Source organism: Anolis sagrei, chromosome 3 (genome assembly GCF_037176765.1).
Source record: "Anolis sagrei isolate rAnoSag1 chromosome 3, rAnoSag1.mat, whole genome shotgun sequence".
NCBI classification, from domain to species: Eukaryota; Metazoa; Chordata; class Lepidosauria; order Squamata; family Dactyloidae; genus Anolis; species Anolis sagrei.
Window position 1 is genome coordinate 87,863,257 of NC_090023.1, and position 22,504 is coordinate 87,885,760.

General features: G+C 41.9%; 2 protein-coding genes across 4 annotated transcripts in view; one reads left to right on the forward strand and one right to left on the reverse strand.

The window, feature by feature from the left end:
• MBTPS2 (membrane bound transcription factor peptidase, site 2) overlaps positions 1-9,111 on the reverse strand; it is a 29,604-nt gene extending 20,493 nt beyond the window's left edge. Inside the window, exons 1-4 of the mRNA XM_060770099.2 lie at positions 8,918-9,111; positions 3,980-4,128; positions 3,263-3,401; positions 334-437 (exon numbers count right to left, since the gene is read on the reverse strand). Coding sequence (XP_060626082.2) covers positions 334-437; positions 3,263-3,401; positions 3,980-4,128; positions 8,918-8,992 — 467 coding nt within the window. The 5' untranslated portion in view covers positions 8,993-9,111. The remainder of the gene's footprint in view (positions 1-333; positions 438-3,262; positions 3,402-3,979; positions 4,129-8,917) is intronic.
• Positions 9,112-17,680: 8,569 nt separating this feature from the next.
• Positions 17,681-22,504, forward strand: part of SMPX (small muscle protein X-linked) — a 38,556-nt gene continuing 33,732 nt past the window's right edge. Inside the window, exons 1-2 of one of the 3 annotated variants that reach the window (XM_067466781.1) lie at positions 17,681-17,867; positions 22,416-22,475. In XM_067466781.1, coding sequence (XP_067322882.1) covers positions 22,437-22,475 — 39 coding nt within the window. In that variant the 5' untranslated portion in view covers positions 17,681-17,867; positions 22,416-22,436. Of the gene's footprint in view, positions 17,868-22,415; positions 22,476-22,504 lie in introns of those variants that run through there. The other 2 variants (XM_067466780.1, XM_060770098.2) reach the window with 2 other exon arrangements.

Here is a 22,504-nt window from a genome sequence, read left to right on the forward strand (position 1 = left end):
GCTACCTCCTATAACTCGCTTTTCAGTTTTTTTAAATTGTGCCTTTTAGAAACAAACTCCAGGTATATGGAGCTCAGCATGCTGATATTTAAGCACAGTCAGCTTGATTAATAAGCCAGCAACATCGAGATGCTCAGTACTCCAAAGTAACAAGTGATACAAGAAAAAAAATGAAACGTTGATTCTCTGTCACCTCCATTCCTTTCTTCAATTCGTTTTTTTTTAATTATTTCTCAAAATTCATATACTGTCTCTATACTATAACTATCGGTGAACAAGAATGCTTTGAGAAAGCTTTACTGTCATGAAACAAGGGAAAGTGGACTGTATTACCGAATAGCTGCCACCCCATGGCCAACTTCATGTATGACACCACTGATGAGGATGGCTGTGAAGAAATAGGACAGCTGGCTGATGGGAAGATTTACACCAGGCACCTGTTTTCCAAAGACACAAGACAGCAAAATCATGACTTCCTGTATTCTGTTGGAAACCATTTCACAAAAGAGAATGCTCTTAATCAAAATCTGGGAATGTTATGTTTTGGATTATTATGCCTAAAATCTCCCCAAATCAGCAAGGTATATGCATTATGTACGTACTGGCAGATGCAATAATGATGGGGGGCAAATGTCAATGGATTTATGAATTAGAGGAATGTTATTAAAATAGAAGTGTAGTTATATAGTATTATCTAAAAATCATAATAATAAGGGGTAAAATCAACAGGCAATGAGTGAGAGGTTTGTCAAATTGTCTCTGCAGTTGTGTAGTATCGATATGTTAATGTAAGTATGTGTTAGGTTGGTGTCTTTGCATTTGTTTTAGTTTTGTAATATGTGTTTTTCACTAGTCAGATAGCTATTTGGTGGCTTTAGAAATACACAAACAACAGGAAGTCAGTGCCAATGCTGCAGATCACTATCATTTCCAGAAATGCTGGAGCTTTGGGCATTAATTTAGAAAGCACATTCTTTTTAAAAATCGGCATCTTTAGATCTAAGTACTAAGTATGCCATACATTAAACATGCTCCCACGGCCCACTAGTTTCCTTTCTGAACAAACAGAAGTTATACAGCAGTGGTTCCCAACACCCCAAAACACCCCAGGTGTTTTGACCTAAAACTCCCAGAAATCCCAGCCAGTTTACCAGTTGTTACGATTTCTGGGAGTGCAAAGCCAAAACATCTGGGACCCACAGGTTGAGAACCACTGGTATAGAGAGATCTGAAAAGAAATAGGGTATAGGAAGGATACTTCATTCTTGTTTTAACAGCCACAAGTAATCCTGATATTTCTAGATGCTACAAATAATAACCTTACAGACAAGCAGAACCTTTGGAACTTGAATGTTTTTTAGTAGGAAACATAAACCAAGTGGTAATTCTGTGAGACCAAGGAAAACATATTTGATCTGTGAATTAGGTTCTGCTTTTTAATACTTACTGATGTATAGCAAGCTGATGTGACAAATATGGCAACCTGTATCCTAACTTCAAGTGAAGCTACTTCTGGTTATTTCAAAAAGCTTGTATGTGTAAAAAGTACTGTATTTTCTGACATGTAAGACTACTTGTTAACCCAGGGAAATCTCCTCAAAAGTTGGGGGTTATACGCTGGTGTCGTCTTATAGGGCGTGTGCTGAAACTTCCGAGCCGAACGGAAGACTCTGTGGTCGCCACACATGGTGGGGGGAGCTCAAAAACGGCTGCGGCCACATCCCTGCTATATGTGGTGACCATATGAAAGCAGCAAGGGCAGCGCTGTACAAGTACAGAAGAAGAAAGTCCAGTCACCAGGACTTGTGAAAAGAAGTGATTTGACACGGTCCCGATGACTAGGTGAGGGGTGCCTCACCAGGAAGGTGTAAGTGAAGGGTGGAGCAAGCTGCAAGCCTCCAGGATATACGAGGTATGGAAAACAGAGATAGAGTAGCCCAGAAAAACACGCCTCTTTCATCTGTCTGGCCCACCCTTGTATCCTATTACCGTACCTGCTTCTTTGCCTCTCAGATCTTGCTCCTGAGGACTGCAGTGAAGCGGCGCAGGTGCGCATGTGCAAAATCTGAGACGCAGAAAAGCAGGTACGGTAATAGGAAAATTACCATATTGAAGTCAAATTGGATGCTTTAAAATTTTTATTTGGTGTCCGTTGGAAGAGGGGTAGTCTTATACGGTGATTATATCCCAAAATCTGCATTTTAGCTGGAAAAGTTGGGGGTCATCTTATAAGCCCAGTCGTCTTATACAACAGAAAATACGGTATATGATAGGCAAAGGTATTTCATTTCTACATCAGGAGAAAAACCTGCCAAAGGTGCTGTATCTTACAGTTTTGTTAATTTTTTTTAATAAATGCTAATCTTTCTTTTTCCTCAGTCTCATTTTTATTTCTGTATTTTCTTCAACTAATAATTAAAATTTAACACAATGGTGGAGTGTGAAAAATCAGCCTAAAATGCTTTTGAGTAAAACATTAAAATATAACAAAAATGGTGTGGGAGTGGTTTGATTGTGTATTCCTGCATGGCAGAGGGCTGGACTAGATGGCCTTTGAGGTCTCTTATTTATTATTATCTATCACCCCAAGGTGAGATAGAGCCACAATATGCATAAAAATACACATTGTAATTAACTAAAATCAATAGACATAAATACAAATTAAATAATTATATATGTAAATATCATAAAATATATTGAACATTGTAGCAATCCAATAATCCCCATTTATCTGCTTCGTTTATGTCTATATATCATGATGAGGTGTTACACTGGACTTCTGTCACTCACCAAACGCCTGCTTATACAGCCAGGTTTTAATTTTTTCCTGTTAAAGTAAATATCATATTTCATCGCATAATAGTTGTCATTGCATAATAGTTACACATCCCTTTTTGAGGTCCTAGTTTTGGTATTTCATTATGCTTCACATAACGGTCAAACACACCATGCCCATGTGCCTACCCCTTGGAGCTATGGGGCTCTGCAGCTGAGGGAAGCGCCTGTAGCTCCAATGGACAGGTGGACAGGCAGATGAAGGTGCGAGAGCTACAGGGCTTCCCTCCACTGCACCAGCCAAGGGATGCCTTGCAACTTTCGCCTGCAGGTGAAGCCCAGGAGCTGCAAAAAAAAAAAAAAAAATTCACCATACAATAGTCGTACCCCCTTCCCCCCTCCAAAGGAAGGGGGTATTGTGACTATTAGGCAGTGAAACACGGTATTGCATTGTTTGACTTGGAAACAAAAAATATATAAAACTCACCACAACCTGCAGCATTTGATCATTCTGACCTGCAGGAGATTCAGATAACATCTGCGAGAGAGTCTGCAGCAGTGTCTTCCCCAGGAGAATAACAGAACCAAACATAGCAGCTATGCCAAAAATCATTCCCATGTTAAACCTGAAACAAATAACAATGGTATAATACAGGTTGCGTATCCCTTATCCAAAATGCTTGAGACCAGAAGTGTTATACCTGTTAATACATATATGTACATAATGAGGTATCTTGGAGATGGGACCCATGTCTAAATTCATTCATGTTTCATATATGCATAGCCTGAGGATAATTTTATACACTATTTTTTAATAATGTTGTGCAAGTAACAAATGTTTGTGTACACCAGGTGTCACCATCTCAACCACCCATGCGGACATTTTCAGATTTGGGAGTATTTGCAATTTTGGAATTCCAAACACTCTTTCCAGTATCGTAAGTCAACACCAGCTCTGTGATCAATTTGGGAAACTCAGCCAGCACATTCACCATTTACCAGGGGAGTTCCTTTATCACCCAAGTCTTCCATATCAGGAACACGCTTTCATTGTAATTTAAGCCAAAGAAAGGGCTATTCAAGATTAAAACAAAAGAGTACTCTATTTAGCAACAGAATATGTAAGCAATCTGATTCTGAAGGACATAGAAGAATTTCCACGAATTGTCCCACACATGCAGGAAGTACAATTCTGAAACAATACCACAGGTAAAGCAAATGGGGCTTCCATCTTCCCCAGCTGTAGAAGAGCCGGTTGAAAAGAGCTGTCTGCCATCGCATGTGGAATGGAGACACAGTCAGCCCATAGTATGTGAGCCAATCCTCATAAGATGCCTTTAGGGAGGAGGATGACTAGAAGAGAAAGGAAACACAGTAAAACAGAGAAGGAATTTTAGGAGATTTCAGGTTAAGATTATGACCGCACAAATACATCTCTTTGTAACTCTTTCACTTTTTTTGTTTGTATGTTTAGTTTGTCTTGCTATTCTTCTTTTTGCATTGTATCAAGATATAAGAACATCCATGCTAGATTTGGTTGAAAGGCTCTATAGCCTGGTATTCTGTCTATTCAAGGGCCAACCTGATACCTCGATTTATTTATGTATTTATTTTCAGCATTTCTACCCCACCCTTCTCTCACACACACACACACCCCGGGGGGGGGGGGGGATTCAGGGTGGCTAACATAGGCAACAATTCAATGCCTCTAGGAATTCTACAAGTACTATCTCTTACAAGTTCCCTAGTAAATGATATTGCCCCTTCACTCCCCTCACTTCTATATATTAATATCATAAAGCCACCTGATTAGAAATTATTGCAAGCCTAATCTTCCACAAATTTATCTTAATCATCTCTTTAAAGACAACCAAATTTGAGACATCACAACATCCTAGCTATACAGAACATTTTCTCCTTTTGAAGAAAGCACATAAAATGCTGTAATTTTGGCCAACTGCTACTTAATGAGGTCTGCACAATGTCTCCTGTCAAAGGGGTACTTGAATATGGATAAATAAGCTGGCACTTGAAAACTGCAGTTTAAGTATGGAATTTCCTTGGAAAGAAATGACTGGCTGTGAAGGATAAAACTTCTCATGGCAGATAGCCATTAAGCAGTACATTTGAGTTGGTTCCCTGAAAAACTTCTTAGCTCCAGTTTGAAGAACCAAGAACATAATGGAGTGAGGTAGGTGGAAAATATGATCCTCAATTAGCCGCTACAATTAAAAACATTCCTTCCTGAGAAATACCAATACTGTTTAGATTCATGGATATAAATGCCTACGGACAAAGAGCTTGACCTCAGAACATTCAGTAGGTCAAAAATATATCCCCACTCCAGACTGAAGAGGAGATAACCATGGGTAGCTGTTCTTGCTGTTGTGTGGCTTCAAATCATTTTCAACTTATCACTGAGTTCTCTTGGAAAGATTAGACATAGGGGGTTGTCATTCCTCTGAGGCTGAAAGAGTGAAATCTGCCCACTGGCCCAGGGGTTAACACCAGATTTCGCTGGTGTTAACCCTTGGACAAATTTTGCAGCATGTAGACTATTAGTGTCTTCTCTGAACTGATTTGAAAATAGAAATATTAGTAGAAAATCCAAATTATATGATGGATGGTTCTGAATTTTTGTTTTTCTTCTATCCATGGCATACAGACATTACTGTATAGTTTGGATTGTGCATGCTATTGTGTATTTCCCATTTCCTTGAATTATTGTGAAAGTTGGACCGGGGGAAGCTGATTAGGAAGAAAATCAACTCATTTGGAATGTATTGCTGCAGGAGAGATCTATGGATAGTACTGCAGGCTGGGTTTTTTTTTAATTGTGTCGGAAGCTAGTTGAGAATACAGTTATAGTGTATAAAAAACACAAAAAGTTAAAAACTCTTTTGAGCTTGTTTGGAGGTTCTAGCAGGGGAGCGCAGCTATCGTAAACCCGGGACCGAAGACTGGAGACCTCGGTACACTCCTTCTATACCTGGGACGTCGTCCTCTTCCACTGAGCGCGCAGCTTCGGGAGGGACGCACATGGAGCGGTGAGGGAGGAAGGGGACACCCGCCTAGCCATCCAGATCAGCCAAATCAACCCTGGCGATCAATGGGGTGACAGATGTCGCAGCCAGATCGCCCTCACATCTCATGGTGCCACAGCACAATCTCTTCAACGCCTTCCAAGTCACCCAGTCTTGTGTGTGCCCAGGAGGGAGTTTCTCATCTGGTCTCAGCCACTGATTGAGGTTCCAGATTTTACCCTGCACTTTTGGACTCTCGCTTGCTGAGGTGTTCCTGCAAGTATCTCTGTATCTTGGGAAGCTGTTTCTTGATTTTAAGTCAGTGGTTCCCAACCTGTGGTCCACAAGAACGAAAATATGGTCCGCAACCTCACCATTGCTACACTGTTGCCTCAAAACCATGCGGTGACGAGTGACTGGTCTTGCAAAACCCTCTTATAGTGCCGAGGCAATGGGGAAGTCGGGAGGGGAGAGGCTGACTACCCACAAAAGATTACTACTATCACATCAGCTCTAGATTATTCAATATGGTTTTCTGTGAGTGAGCAGATGGCGACTACTGGATGGCATATGTTCTGTTTCAGAAACCTGTACTGCTGTGTTCTAAACAATGCAATTTTCAGAATCAGCACCCCAAATAACCAAACTGAATCTAAAGTTGACCAAAACCTGATTTGTAACCCTTTTGGTACTAATGTTGGAGAGTGGTCCCTGGTTAAAGTAGTCACTGGTCAAAAAAAGGGAACCACTGATTTAAGTCGTTGGCTGATATCCGTACAAAGGATGGATCAGAGATGTCAATGTCTTGGTCCTTTCATTACTGGCTGCTACTTCCCAACTGATATCAGGTGGTGAAATACTGGCTAAAGCAGGTATAGGCAAACTTCGCCCCACTGGGTGTTTTTAAGTTCAACTCCCACCATTTCTAACAGCCTACTGTCTCATTAAGAGCCACATCCATCCACTGTTTTAATGTGTGAGATGTATTCCACACTGGGCATGCATATTCACCTGAACAGTTTGGGACCCACCTACCTTTGTCACCACATCTCCTACCACAAACCTGCACAACTGATTTTGTTTGATTTTACTATGCTATTTTATATTGTTTATTTTATTTGTTATTTTATATATTTTGTTATGATGTATTTCTCTGTTGTTTTATGTCTAATTATGCTGTATTATTTTTGGGCTTGGCCTCGTGTTAGCTGCCCCGAGTTCCCTTTAGGGAGATGATGGCGGGTTATAAATAAAATTTATTATTATTATTATTATTATTATTATTATTATTATTACTTGAAACACAAGATGAGTCCACAGCAGACACTCTGCTGGCTGTTGAATTGGATCACATGTCGGATACTTTCCAAGTGTCTAGGACTGTGTGATGTATCGGCGAATGATGCATGCAGATCCCAGTAAGGTGGCCTTCTGCAGCTGGTAATTTTGACAGCGTCGATTGTGTTTAAGTGCAGGCCAAGGACTTTAGGTACTGCATCCAGTGTGCCGATCACCACTGGGACCACCTTTACTGGCTTGTGCCAGAGTCTTTGCAGTTCGATCTTTAAATCCTCATATCAAGTCAGCTTTTCCAGTTGTTTCTCTGTAATCCTGCTGTCACCTGGGATTGTGACATCGACAATCCATACTTTGTATTTTAACATGATTGTGAGGTCAGGAGTATTATGCTCCAAAACTGTCTGTCTGAATCCGGAAGTCCCAGAGGAGTTTGGCGTGTTCATTCTTTGTAACTCTTTCCAGCTTGTGATCCCACCAGTTCTTTGTTGCAGGCAGATGATATTTGTGGCTCAAGTTCCAATGAATCATCTGAGCAACGGTGTTATGCCTCTGCTTGTGATCTATCTGCGCAATCTTCTTGCAGCAGCTCAGGATGTGATCTATTGTTTCATTTGGGATTTGTTGTCGACTTTTCCATTCTGACTTTGATAGCATTGGTTCGAATGGCTTGTTCTTGGGTTGCCAGAATCAGGCCCTCCATCTCCTTTTTCAGAGTTCCATTTGTGAGCCACATCCATGTTTTTTCTTTGTCAATTTGGCTCTCAATTTTTGCCAGAAACTGTCCATGGAGAGCCTTCTTTCGCCAGTTTTCTCTTCTGCTCTGGATTGTGTTTTTACGGTATTCCCTCTTTGTCTTTTGCACTTGAAGCAATTTACTACTATTGACTTCCCTCAATGTTGGTTCTTGACTGCCTTTCACATAATCTGCCAGTGCGTGTTTCTCTTCTTCTACAGTTTGTTTCACTTGCAGAAGCCCTCTGCCTCCTGATTTTCTGGGCAGGTAAAGTCTGTCGACTACGTGGGTATAATGCGTAGTGGACTGTCATCTGTTTTCTTGTTTTTCTGTCCAGATCATTCAGCTCTACTTGCATCCAGTTCACAATCCCAGCAGTATATCTAATGACGGGGGTGGCCCAGGTTGTTGTTATTATTATTATTATTATTATTGGGTTGTTGTAGGTTTTTTGGGGCTATATGGCCATGGTCTAGAGGCATTCTCTCCTGACGTTTCGTCTGCATCTATGGCAAGCATCCTCAGAGGTAGTGATGCTTGCCATAGATGCAGGCGAAACGTCAGGAGAGAATGCCTCTAGACCATGGCCATATAGCCCGAAAAAACCTACAACAACCCAGTGATTCCGGCCATGAAAGCCTTCAACAATACATTATTATTATTATTAATAATAATAATAATAATAATCAGCAGAGTATCAAGCACAAGGACAGATGCCTTTACTGTATCTAGTTGTGATTCCCAAGCTGTGCCAGTTAGCTTTTGTATGTTATTGTTTCTAGCATCCACTTTTTGCTTGATAGTCAAGCAGTGCTTCTTGGAAGTCAGAGCCCAGTCCAGAGTGACTCCCTGGGCTGATAAAAAGACAACTAAACCAAGCCTGAAAGCTCCCTAGAAGCCAAGGCGACTAAACGGATTGTTGGTCTTTGGCCACATCACATAATGAGAAGACATGACTCTCTAGAAAAGACAGTAATGCTGGGCATGGGAGAAGGCAGCAGGAAAAGAGGGAGACGCTGTGCAGCCCCCCCGGTTGAGGCAGCCGCCTTCTCCAGGGGCTCTTTCCTCCCGCCGAGACCCGGCTCACCTTCAGCGCCGTGTCGGCCAGGTAAACGGCGCACCATCCGCCCAGCACGCAGACCACCACCGGCATGGGAATCATCTCCGCGCCCGGGTCACAATAAAAAAGGGCAGGCCGAGTTTTCACTTTGCTAGCCTCGGAACTAAAGCTGCGCGGAACTCTACACAGTGGCTGTGTTTCCCACAGGGACGACTTCCGGGTAAGGCACCAAAACAATGTGATCTCCTTGTTTGGTATTGAATGCTGTGATCACGACTTCGGGTTCCCATTCGCCCTTGAGGGCTTGAAATGCAGCCGGGCGGAGTTTGTCTATGAAGGCAGTGTATTGAAAGAATATTTCAAAAACATCTTTCATGGTTTATTTTTCCTCTTTCCATCTTTTAGGTTTTTTTATTTAAACTTTTAAGCGGATGATGTGGATGCCGGAAGTGTTGGCCGCTCTGTGAGCCGCTTCTCTTTGGCGTAATATGAGCATGTCAATCAAAAGAAGAGGAGCCAATAAGGCCACGTTCTCTTTTCTGGCTTTCTCATGCTGGCAATCCATTGGGTTGGAAGGACTGGCATTGTGACGTCACACACCTGTGCTGGTTGGCATGACCCTATTGGTGAGCCGGAAGATATAAAGGGAAGCTGGGAATTGTAGTCTTGTTTTAAAGGTGACTCTGATGAACTGTGGCAGGTTTTTCTTAAGGAGGCGGCTTTCCCATATATTCTTCCTCTGAAATATAACCCACAGCACCTGGTTATTCATTTGAGGAGCCAAACTGTTGTTTATATAACATGGTAAAATAAATGTTTCTCTTTGGGAAGTCATACCTTCAGGGTCTGGAGACTTGAATCCGTGGATACAGAGTCCGTGGATATAGAGTGCCAACGTAGGGCCAGCTTATATGGTAGAGTCTGGCTTAAACGGGCCGGCAGAACATTGGATCAGCAAAAATGTTGAATAATAAGGAGGGATTAAGGAAATTTATTTATTTATTTATTTATTTACTTTGCTTATATACCGCTGTATCTCAAGCCCGAAGGCGACTCACGGCGGTTCACAAACAGTAAAAACAGTAGAAACAGCAGTGGTTCCATACAACATATAACAATTGACTTAACACATTATCCATAAATTACCAATAAGCAATTACAATGCACAAATATTACGAAAAACAACCGTACCCAATCTTCTCATCATCCAAGCGTAGTCCAGGTTCGTCGTCCATTGTTCCATTCCTATGTTCCATTACCAGATTGCACTAAATTACTCAAACGCCTGCACAAACATCCAGGTCTTCACCTTTTTGCGGAATACCATTAGAGATGGTGCTAGTCTAATGTCCGTAGGAAAGGCGTTCCACAGCCGAGGAGCCACCACCGAGAAGGCCCTATCTCTCGTCCCCGCCAGCCGAGCTTGAGAAGCAGGCGGGATCGAGAGCAGGGTCTCCCCGAAAGATCTCAAACTCCTGGTGGGTTCATAGGCAGAGATGCGGTCAGATAGGTAGCTTGGACCGGAACCGTTTAGGGCTTTAAAGGCCAATGCCAGCACTTTGAATTCAGCCCAGTAGCAGATCGGTAGCCAGTGGAGTTGGCGCAACAGGGGGGTTGTATGCTCCCTGCGCTCCGCTCCTCTTAAAATCATGGCTGCTGAGCGTTGGACTAGTTGGAGCTTCCGAGCTGTCTTCAAAGGCAACCCCACGTAGAGAGCGTTGCAGTAGTCTAAACGGGATGTAACCAGAGCGTGGACTACCGTGGCCAAGTCAGACTTCCCAAGGTATGGGCGCAGCTGGCGCACAAGCTTTAGCTGTGCAAATGCTCCCCTGGTCACCGCCGAAACCTGGGGTTCCAGGCTCAGCGATGAGTCCAGGGTCACACCCAAGCTGCGAACCTGTGTCTTCAGGGGGAGTGCGGCCCCATCCAACACAGGCTGTAACCCTATGCCCTGTTCGGCCTTGCGACTGACCAGGAGTACCTCTGTCTTGTCTGGATTCAATTTCAATTTGTTCGCCCTCATCCAGACCGTCACAGCGGCCAGGCACCGGTTCAGGACCTGGACAGCCTCCTTAGTAGCAGGTGGAAAGGAGTGACAGAGTTGGACATCATCCGCGTACAGATGACACCGTACCCCGAAACTCCGGATGATCTCCCCCAGCGGCTTCATGTAGATGTTAAACAACATGGGAGACAATATTGAGCCCTGAGGAACCCCACAAGACAATGGTTGTGGGGTTGAACAGGTGTCCCCCAACAACACCTTCTGAGATCGACCCTCCAGGATTGACTGGAGCCACTGCAAAACAGTACCTCCAAGACCCATCCCTGCGAGGCGTCCCAGAAGGATACCGTGGTCGACGGTATCGAAGGCCGCTGAGAGGTCAAGCAGCACCAACAGGGACACACTCCCCCTGTCGAGCTCCCGGCGCAGATCATCCACTAAGGCGACCAAGGCTGTCTCGGTACCATGTCCCGGCCTAAAGCCAGACTGTGCCGGGTCTAGATAATCCGTGTCTACCAAGAATACCTGGAGTTGTGAGGCCACCACACAATTAATGCCTATTAATTGTCAAATTATGTTATGATGTTACAAATTCAGGACCAAAATAGGTTTTACAACAAATCGACAGAAAAAAGCAGTTCAATACACAGTAATGTTATGTGGTAATTACTGTATTTACGAATATGGCACTAAAACATCGCAATGTATTGAATCAGCTTAACATCTAGACGGGAGGCAGATTGCGTTGGATAATACAGAAGGTTGGATAAGTGAGACTACTGTTGCGATGTCTTGGCCTAGCTTTTTCCCGTCCTCTGTTTCATTTCCTTGTTTTGTCCTCCCTTCGGTGTGGACTTTTCAATTTGTCCTTAGTTTTAGGGGTGGAGCTTAAAAACCCCTAGAGGCCTGGCTCGGTTAGTTTAGCCTTTTGCCTCAGAACTTGCCTGAAAGGCTTATTCTTCTGGGTCAGAGTTTTAGAGAAGGCCAGAAATTGTCTGGGTTCCTTGGCCTGGCAATCTCAACAGGCAGTCTGTAGCACGTATATATCTTATCATAGCTGTGTATGTACCAATATAGCTTTTACCTTTCTGTTGCCAACATAGCTTGTACTATACCATACCGTCCTAGTCTCCAGGATAGCAGAAAGCAAGGAGGGAGCAAGCTTGTTTTCTGCTGCCCTGGAGACTAGGACACGGAACAATGGCTTCAAACTACAAGAAAGGAGATTTCATCTGAACATGAGGTAGAACTTCCTGACTGTGAGAGCCGTTCAGCAGTGGAACTCTCTTCCCCGGAGTGTGGTGGAAGCTCCTTCTTTGGAATCTTTTAAACAGAGGCAGGATGGCCATCTTTCAGGGGTGCTTTGAATGCAGTATTTCTGCTTCTTGGCAGGGGGTTGGACTGGATGGCCCATGAGGTCTCTTCCAACTCTATGATTCTATCAGCATAGCTAGTACTGACCATCATAGCTGTGTCTATACCTCATAGTCACTATAGCTTGTGCTTCTACCACATAGTTGTTGTAGTTCTGTGCTTTACCATTTTAGTCCAATATTTTACTTTCAGTAGTCCATTATTTTACGAAGTGACTTACCACAATTATAGTCAAGTGTTTTATCTCATATTTGACGAATATAGTCAAGTGTTTATTACCAGTGCAACTAAGTTCAATCAAAAAACTTTGTAATATTTGTAATATTTTACTTTGATTTGCCTTTCAAGAACTCTGACTGAAGTTAACTTTGCCTTTTGTTTCCAATAAACTTCTTTGGTTAACTTTAATCCTGTCTCAAGAGTCTTTATTTTAAAGAACTGAAGTACATCGGAGGGTATACCGATAGCCACCGGGGACAGCCGGACATATAGTTTTCCTCCCCCCCCCCCCCCCCCGGCATGCCATCACAACTGTACTTGCGAAGAAGTCAATCACTCAAAGGCTTTTGAATCAACCTAATTTCAGAGTATATTACTAGAATGTGAATTTCAAAATTGACAGGTGTGTCATATGAAAAGCGATGTGTGCACACTGAAAAATTTCAGTAACTGAATAAATAACAAAACAATTATAAATTCCATATTGGACAGAGTAGAGGTATCTTATAGTCCCACATTTCTGTTTTAGTCCATAGGTTTAATTTTTATTTCCGCCACAATTTTATCTAATGGGCAAATACTTAGTGACATAGCATGTCCATACCTCCCACCATTTCACAGGATGCATCTGCAGTTTGGCACAACTTTAACTGCCATGGGATCAATGCTATTGGAACCCTGAATATGTAGTTTGGTGAAGCAGCAGCACTCGTTGGCAGAAGCAGTTAAGGACCTTGTATTTATTTATTTATTTATTTATTTATTTATTTACCACACTTTTATCCCACCCTTCTCACCTTGAAGGGGACTCAGGGCGGCCTCACAAAGGCAAAACTCAATACCGTATATACATATACATACTGGTAAATAAACAACTGCATTAAAATCAATCCAAGTAAAAACACAAACATTAAATCATTAAAACTTCAGTTAAAATCACAAAATCCAGATCTGAGTAATCATTCTGTTATTTGTAGTCTCTTACTGTGCTTTTTACTGATCAAAATCTTGGTCCCACAGCAATGGCTTTAGTTTTTTTCCCCTGAAGGTCAGGAGGGAGAATCACAAGATTCCATAGCATTGAGCCATGGCAGTGGAAGTGGCCTCAAACTGCATTCATTCTACAGTGTAGATGCACCTACAGTACATTTCCAAATGTAACTTCTTATCTCTGTGCCACATTCCAAAGAAATGTTTATATCTGGTACAATACACAGTCCGACTGTGGAGTCAAGATGGGGAAACATATTGAGAAACAAGATACAAGCTTGGAGAAAGACTGAAGCAGTTTGTTTTTACCCTAGCCCTTTGTGAAGCGCCAGGCTTTGCTTCCATCTTTCTCCTGCTCTGGATTAACTAAGTACAAATGCTGCATTTTGATCTAAGGCCAAAAGGAGCTCCCTGGCAAAAATTTGCTGGCATCACTTCTGATAAAGTTTCAACTGAGCTCGCAGGCCCATAAACTTCAAGATATGTCACTAGGAAGTCTCTGATGGGGAATTGCTTCTAGCAGGCAATGTAGGACCCATCTGCACTGACCATTTAATGCTGTTTCAAACCAGTTTGGAAGAATGTGATTTCACTGTGCAGATGATTACATAAGTAATCCTGGAACCAGTTTGAGGCCTAGATGGCGATGACACAAACATGGAGATGTGTTTAGAACATTCTTTCGCAGGCTTTCATGGAAATTTGTTATTTGGTCATCACAGTTTGAAGGTAGCTTTGAACTGCATTAAATTGTCAGTTTAGATGGGGCTGTTGCTTGCTGCAATTGCGGTAAGGACAGAATAAAGCGAAAGGAGGAGAAATAAAGCGGGATGTTTTAAAAGCAGCTGAGAAAACAGGATAACCGAGGATTCATCAAGACTCTTCCTTCCAAATTGGGATAGTTGGAGGATATATTGGTGTAGGACGTGTGGGTCTACAGAAGAAGAGCAAAATTGCCCTCCATGCCCATAGAGGTTGCATGAGCCTTTTGATGTTTTACAAATAAAAATAGTGTTTGCTGGTTTGCAAAACCATTCTTTGGAAGGAAGCTGTTTGAGTTCATGGGCTGCAGCTTCTGTATAAAATGACCTCCACGCTGCTATGTGAATAAGGTGTATATGAGACAGTGCAATTCATGTTTAGACTTAGCCCCTTCACCAAGACATCTCATTACCAGGGTTGTGGCCATGGGGGGGGGGGTTACCCCCCCCCCCAAAAAACTTTTCAGATTAAAAAAACCCCTGGTTTCCTCATGAATTGGTTAACCAAATTCCCATGTTAAGTCTATAAAAAGCAAAAATTAAACAAGTCCCTCCAGTCACGCTCTCTCAACCTCAAGTCATGATTGTTAGATCACAGAGGAAGGTTGCAGACAACTCCTTCCTTTAAAATAATGCTTAATGAATTGTTGTTTGAAGGAGTCACACACTCTCAGCCCAGGAAGGCACAGACAATTCCACTCATTAACTGTATCATCATATACTGAGGCCTACATTTTATTGCATGTCTCATTTTAGGAGTTAAGCTTTGGCCTCGTGTTAGGCTTTAAACTCTTACAAGGGGGAAGGCTCTCTTTTGTTTCAGGCCTCATGTTAGGCTTTGGAAACAAGAAATAAGGCTATTGTTGTGCCAAGAAAGAGTGAGTCATGAAATAGATGAAAGAAAGATCAAATTGTTTTAAAAGTTATGGTGTGGACAAGCATAATTATTTCTTACATGGAGAGCTCTGTTGAGCAGTTTCAGGAACCAGTACACTCTTATCTCAAAGTTAATTTTCCATTGAAATTCTTTTAATCCGTGTGTGTCCCCCCTTCTTTTTGTTACTTGTTTTTAAATAAGAAAATGTATTTTATAAATAGCAAATAATGTATAAATGCACATTCACATAGAACAATAACATAGCCTCTGTCCCTCTCTTGCTCTCTCTCTTCACGAAGTCAAACATTCCAGGAATATAAAAACCATACAAAATCAACGAATCCAAAGTTCCTCAAAGTAGACAAGAGCAAAGCGGCTAGCAACCTCCAAAAATGGATAAGAGCACGAGGCACAGAGGCTGCTCCCTTGAAGCCCTTAAGCTCTGTACTCCTGCGCTAACGCTCCCTCTGGTGCTCACTCTTAAAGCAAAACACTGCTCTGGGCCAAGCGTCAGCTCTTAACTCAAAATGCTCTTAAATCGGGACACTTTTCAGTAGAGGTACTACTGTATAGGCAAAGAGGACAACATCAATTCATAGGGATCTTCATCTTAAAAGTACCAGTTCACAGTCTCAATACTGAAGTTAAACTATTGAAACAAATGCAGTCATCGCTAATAGTCAACATGGATTTATCAAAAACAAGTCATGCCATACTAATCTGCTCTCTTTCTTCGATAGAGCTACAAGCTGGGTAGATGCGGGGAATGCCGTGGATGTAGCGTACCTGGATTTCAGTAAGGCCTTCGACAAGGTCCCCCATGACCTTCTGGCAAGGAAACTAGTCCAATGTGGGCTAGGCAAAACTACGGTGAGGTGGATCTGTAATTGGTTAAGTGGACGAACACAGAGAGTGCTCACTAATGCTTCCTCTTCATCTTGGAAAGAAGTGACGAGCGGAGTGCCGCAGGGTTCCGTCCTGGGCCCGATCCTGTTCAACATCTTTATTAATGACTTAGATGAAGGGCTAGAAGGCATGATCATCAAGTTTGCAGACGACACCAAATTGGGAGGGATAGCCAATAGTCCAGAGGACAGGAGCAGAATTCAAAACGATCTTGACAGATTAGAGAGATGGGCCAAAACTAACAAAATGAAGTTCAACAGTGACAAATGCAAGATACTCCACTTTGGCAGAAAAAATGAGATGCAAAGATACAGAATGGGGGACGCCTGGCTCGAGAGCAGTACGTGTGAAAAAGATCTTGGAGTCCTCGTGGACAACAAGTTAAACATGAGCCAACAATGTGATGTGGCGGCAAAAAAAGCCAATGGGATTTTGGCCTGCATCAATAGGAGCATAGTGTCTAGATCTAAGGAAGTAATGCTACCCCTCTATTCTGCTTTGGTTAGACCACATCTGGAATATTGTGTCCAATTCTGGGCACCACAATTCAAGAGAGATATTGACAAGCTGGAGGGTGTCCAGAGGAGGGCGACTAAAATGATCAAGGGTCTGGAGAACAAGCCCTATGAGGAGCGGCTTAGGGAACTGGGCATGTTTAGCCTGAAGAAGAGAAGGCTGAGAGGAGATATGATAGCCATGTATAAATATGTGAGAGGAAGCCACAGGGAGGAGGGAGCTAGCTTGTTTTCTGCTTCCTTGGAGACTAGGACACGGAACAATGGCTTCAAACTACAAGAAAGGAGATTCCATCTGAACATTAGGAAGAACTTCCTGACTGTGAGAGCCGTTCAGCAGTGGAACTCTCTGCCCCGGAGTGTGGTGGAGGCTCCTTCCTTGGAAGCTTTTAAACAGAGGCTGGATGGCCATCTGTCAGGGGTGATTTGAATGCAATATTCCTGCTTCTTGGCAGGGGGTTGGACTGGATGGCCCATGAGGTCTCTTCCAACTCTTTGATTCTATGATTCTATGATTCTATGACATTTAATAATGTACAAGGGATCCTGTAGATTGTTAACAAACTCATATTACATTTTATATTATATTTTATACTATATTGTGTGTAGAAAGAGGTGGCCAGTTTTGTAAATATTTTGTACAATGTAATTAAAGGTACTTTTAGCTACAGCTTCCCATTTTCCCTGTATTTGTTATTATATGCAGTCTGTTATTGGACCAGCAAACCTTGGAGTGAGCCGATTTAGAACTGCATCACCCTGCCCTTCCAAAAAAAACACAAAACTACCCAACCGATTTATACTTTGCAATCATGCATTTTAAAACCTATGAAAAAATTAGTTGGTATTTAAAAAGACTTCAAAGCAAGTGGGAAGCAAGCCTGGATTTTGAGATAATATTTTTGTCTGACAACACGAAGAAAGTGGCAAAAGTTACAAAACCATCTTAAATTTCAAAGGTCCCAGCAGCTCTCTGCTGCCAGTGTGACTGCAAAATATCACCTGAAGGTGAATTCGCCAGCCCGTTACTGCTTGACACTCGAGCCCTGATTTTAACTGGGAGGGAATGAAGTTACAGGATGAATCTGACTCTATATTTAGGAAGAACAACTGTAAGCTATGAAAGGAATTCTCTTTTACACTTGGCGTCTAAACCCAGCTCTACTCCAGTGCTGGAAGGACACTCGGTCGGTAGTACACACAGGCATAAAGGACTTCGTCTGTTCTGGCCACAGGGAAGAATTGCTCAGCTGACCGAAGAAGGCGTCTCACTCACATCAAACCTTGTCACCCTCCTGACGCTGGGAACTTTTATTATAAAAACAAACAGGTACATAGCAGAAAATAAGATTTGTGTTGGCAGGACTGTATTTAAATGGTTGACTTGGGAATCAACCAGAAGGTCAATGAATGAACTCCATTTCCCTGAGTTTTCACCTCTCCATGTCAGATCAATAATGCTTAATGTAAGATGTTGTAACCAGTGCTTTATAGTCATCAAGAATTTTAAAGGAATGATTTGAACATGAGAACATGGTTCTGAGACATAGCATTATCTTATGTGGTTTCTGCATTGTGTCAGTGGTTTAAAAAAGAATGAAAAGTATGATATGTTTTTCCTTGGGGTTTTCTCGAAATGGTTTATTCTAGGGCAAAGCTATCACAGCCACTTTGTAAAATCAGGAATATTTCTTAATTGCTACAATGTGAGTAGTTAACTTTGCAGTTGCAAAGAACTTCAAATGCATTGCAAGCAGTATAGTCTCGTCATGGAGTTTTCTCCTCCGGCTTTCAGCACTGGCTAGGCTCCTAATGGTGTCATTTCTATCTAGGTCTTTAATAGGGAAGACAGTAAATCTTTCTGTTTGTAGCATTCATGCCAGCTTTTTACATGCAGCAAGGAGAAAAGGATTGAGTTACTAGTTCCTTTCTGACTGCTGTTAGGATAGCATTATGAAAGATAGAAATTGTGGAAATGCTTCATCACTAACAACTTACTTAAAACAAATTGAAAAAGAAGTAATGGTGCTAAACAGCTGCACCTGCTTCATCATCCCTCTCACGACTTATTTTTAGAAAAAGCAAAGAAGATATTTCTTCATTTTTGCCTTCCTTGTTTTGATATCTTGCTACTTCTCAGCCCAACTCAGGAATTGAAGGGTTATTTACATACAAAGTAAAACGCCTGCTAAAATAGCTCCAAACCGAAAGAGTAGTGGCATTGCCTTCCATGGTAGACACAGGTCATAAAAGGTAAGGTATGAGAGAAGTATCTGTATGCCTGAAGGCTGTGTCAGCCTTTGCAGCTTATTTCCTAGAAAGTGTATTTTAACATTTTGTGTTGTTTATATCAATTCATTGGATGCTTAATAAAGTTTTGAAGGCTACAGTTGACTGAGTTTTATTTTTCTTCCCCCACATCTGTTTTTTCTCCATGACTAGTAGTATAGTATTACAGAAGGGCTAGAAAATTTGCTGCAGATTGTTCAATTGCTTTTAGGATTTATGGTTTAAAGAGAAAGGTCTAACTTATTTCTGCTCTATCCCTCTTGGGTCCTGAACTGGGACAAAAATGGCAATAAGTAAACAAGTAAACAAACAAATATTTCAGAGAGTTACATAAAGAAAGTAATCTTGTTTATACCAGACCCTTCCCTCTGTGACCCCATCTGCGCTGCCAAATAATCCAATTTCTGAATCCAGGTTATCTGCTTTAAATTGGATTATATGGCTGTGTAGACTCATATAATCCAGTTTAAAGAAGATGGTCTGGATTCATAAATGGGATTATATCCAGTGTAGATACAGCCTGAACCACCCATTTCTGGCAAAGTGCTCTCCAGGTGTGTTGTATTATAGCTGCCATCACCACTAACCAGAAGGATAGTGGATTGAGGAACATGGCGATGGGGCAATTAAATACTGCAAAAGACTAAGGAAGATATGAAGTTATTCAATGCCCATCTATTTCACTGACTTAGGATGCATCTACAACATCAGTTATTTCATAGCCAGTCTAGGACAGAAATGCTTCAGAGCAGAAATGCTCAAGATTGGCCTTGGAAGTGTCGACTACACACCCACAGTGGTGGTGGGGTGAAGTCTACATGATCAATTCAGGCTGAAACCTTACTTTTTGTGTTACCATTGTCACTGCCCAATGGTCATCATGGATTCTCCATGCGGACATCAGTAGAGGTTCCCACATGACCAGGAAAAAGGAGGGGTTTAACCTAGCTTCCCTTGCATTAAGAACCAGAAATCCCTGGATACCGTGTAGACATCCAGGAGGGACTTCTCTCTCAACATGGGCTAGACAGCGCATGTAGACAAACCCGTAGTGGGTTTGTCTACAGGCAAGATCTGGCACAACACAAACTTAGCTTCTTCCCCCAAACTCATTGTTTCTTGTGGGTGTGAGAGGGCAATACTGACCCATTCTGGTATATTTATTTATTTATTTATTTATTTATTTACCTTACTTATATACAGCTGTTCTCAGCCCGAAGGCGACTCACAGCGGTTCACAACAAATACGAACAGCAAAAATTCAGTGCTACAGTATAGAAACAGTTAACAACCTAACACATTACACAATTAATAAACAGTTACTACAATACCCATTCACTGTCGTCTCGTCATCAAAAACATATTCCAGATTCGTCATCCATTGTTCCATTCCAGTGTTCATTAACCAATCATTGCACTAATTATTGGAATGCCTGCTCAAACAGCCAGGTCTTCACTTTTTTGCGGAATACCATTAGAGATGGTGCTAGTCTAATGTCTGTAGGAAGGGCGTTCCACAGCCGAGGAGCCACCATCGAGAAGGCCCTATCTCTCGTCCCCGCCAGCCAAGCTTGAGAAGCAGGCGGGATCGAGAGCAGGGTCTCCCTGGAAGATCTCAAAGTCCTGGTGGGTTCATAGGCAGAGATGCGGTCGGATAGGTAGCTTGGGCCCGAACCGTTTAGGGCTTTAAAGGCCAATGCCAGCACTTTGAATTCTGCCCGGTAGCAGATCGGTAGCCAGTGGAGTTGGCGCAACAGGGGGGTTGTATGCTCCCTGTGCTCCGCTCCTGTTAAAATCATGGCTGCCGAGCGTTGGACTAGTTGGAGCTTCCGAGCTGTCTTCAAAGGCAACCCCACGTAGAGAGCGTTGCAGTAGTCTAAACGGGATGTAACCAGAGCGTGGACTACCGTGGCCAAGTCAGACTTCCCAAGGTACAGGCGCAGCTGTATATATGGATGCTTCTGCACAATTTTCATATATAGATGTATTCCCAGTGCAAAAGGAAGACAGGAAAGTACCATCTATTGTGCCAGCTTAACCTTTACCAGACATGAAAATATTGAAAGGCCTTTCGAGTTTTATGCCTAAACATCTGATAATCAGAAGTTTTTCTAAACGCAAGTAGGGAATGCAGCCCAAGAAGGTTGTCTATTTTTACTCAGTCGGCATTCTGTTGTCCTGATTTCTCTGGCAATAATGAGGTCAGCAGAAACTGGCATGAAAGAAAGGTTGCCTCTGTTAAAATCAATCCTGTATTCTTGTATTGCATGTTCCTTTCGTGAGGCAGTTTTAGATCTGATTGCACATTATTTGTGTGAATTCAGTTTAATTCTAAATTTTAAGATCACAATATTCACAGCAAAAATGAGTACTGAAAAGAACACCCATATATAGTGCCATATTTAATGAAACAAGACAGAGTGGGAAAGTGTGTTCCCAATGTGAATTTTCTGGCCGAGATTTTAAGTAATATTTCTCCACAAGTCCATAGTATCAGGTTTTTGAGTAGTTTATCTCTTTCAGACTGCAATTTTCTTTGATTCTTGAGAACAATACTTCAGAGTTTGAAGTTAATGAACATGTCTAATGGTTTGATTTTGTCAATATAGGCAGTGCCCAAGTTACAAACATCTGACGTACAAGCGACTCATAGTTAAGAATGAGGGTGAGACAACAGAAAGTGAGCAGAATCTACTTCTAGGAAGGGAAATTCACTTCTGAAAGAGTAATCATGGGGGGAAAGTATCTTAACTGAAGCTTTATCTCCAATACTTGTTTCCACAAAAAGTCAAATCTTTCAAAATCCAATCATCACAGGGTTGACTGAAGGAGCTGGGGGTGGTGACGGCCAACAGAGAGCTCTGGTGCAGGCTGGTCCATGAGGTCACAAGCAGCTGAACAAATAAACAACAAAAATTATCACATGAATAGAAAATGGGGTGAAATCTTCTGAACGGGACACAGACAGAAAAAGAAACACCACAAGGGTGTTAACCCTTCCCTGCTCTATCTAAAGCTGATATATAGGGCTGGGCTAAGAACAAACATACAGAAGCTATCTGGTTCATAACTCAGAGACTGCTTGTAAGGCAAATCACATTTGTATCAATTTAAGCCAAGTTCCAATTATGAGGTTCTTGAATTCTGGTTTAAAGCATGAAGCAAAATTATACGATTCTTGCTCAGTACTGCTTCCATGAATATATGCCTGTTGTTGGAACAATTGCAAGGAAATTCTATACGTGTCTTCTCAGAAGTAAGTCACATTAAGTTCAATGAGGTTTACTTCCAGGTAAGTGAGTGTTGGATTGCAGCCTTCATGTCTCAGTACTATTGTATTACAAAAGCTCTCTTAATTTTTGGCTTATGAAAAATTCACTAGGGAGGCTCAGTTTGTCGCAGTGCCTTGCAGTATTCTGTGGATGTATCTTAGTAACTCTGAAACTGAAACCGAAAGACAATCTGGACTGATAACATAGTTGTCAAGAAGCACCATGGATTAAATTGTAGTTAATCAAGCCCTCCTTTTAGAATGTCACTGTAGCCCATAATAATTTATTTTTATTATTAATTCTTTGTTGACTTGCAGGGATAAGTATCTGCCTTAAAAATGTCAAAACAGCCAGCTTCAAATGTCAGGAGCATTCAGGTAAGACTCCATATGTATATACATTACAT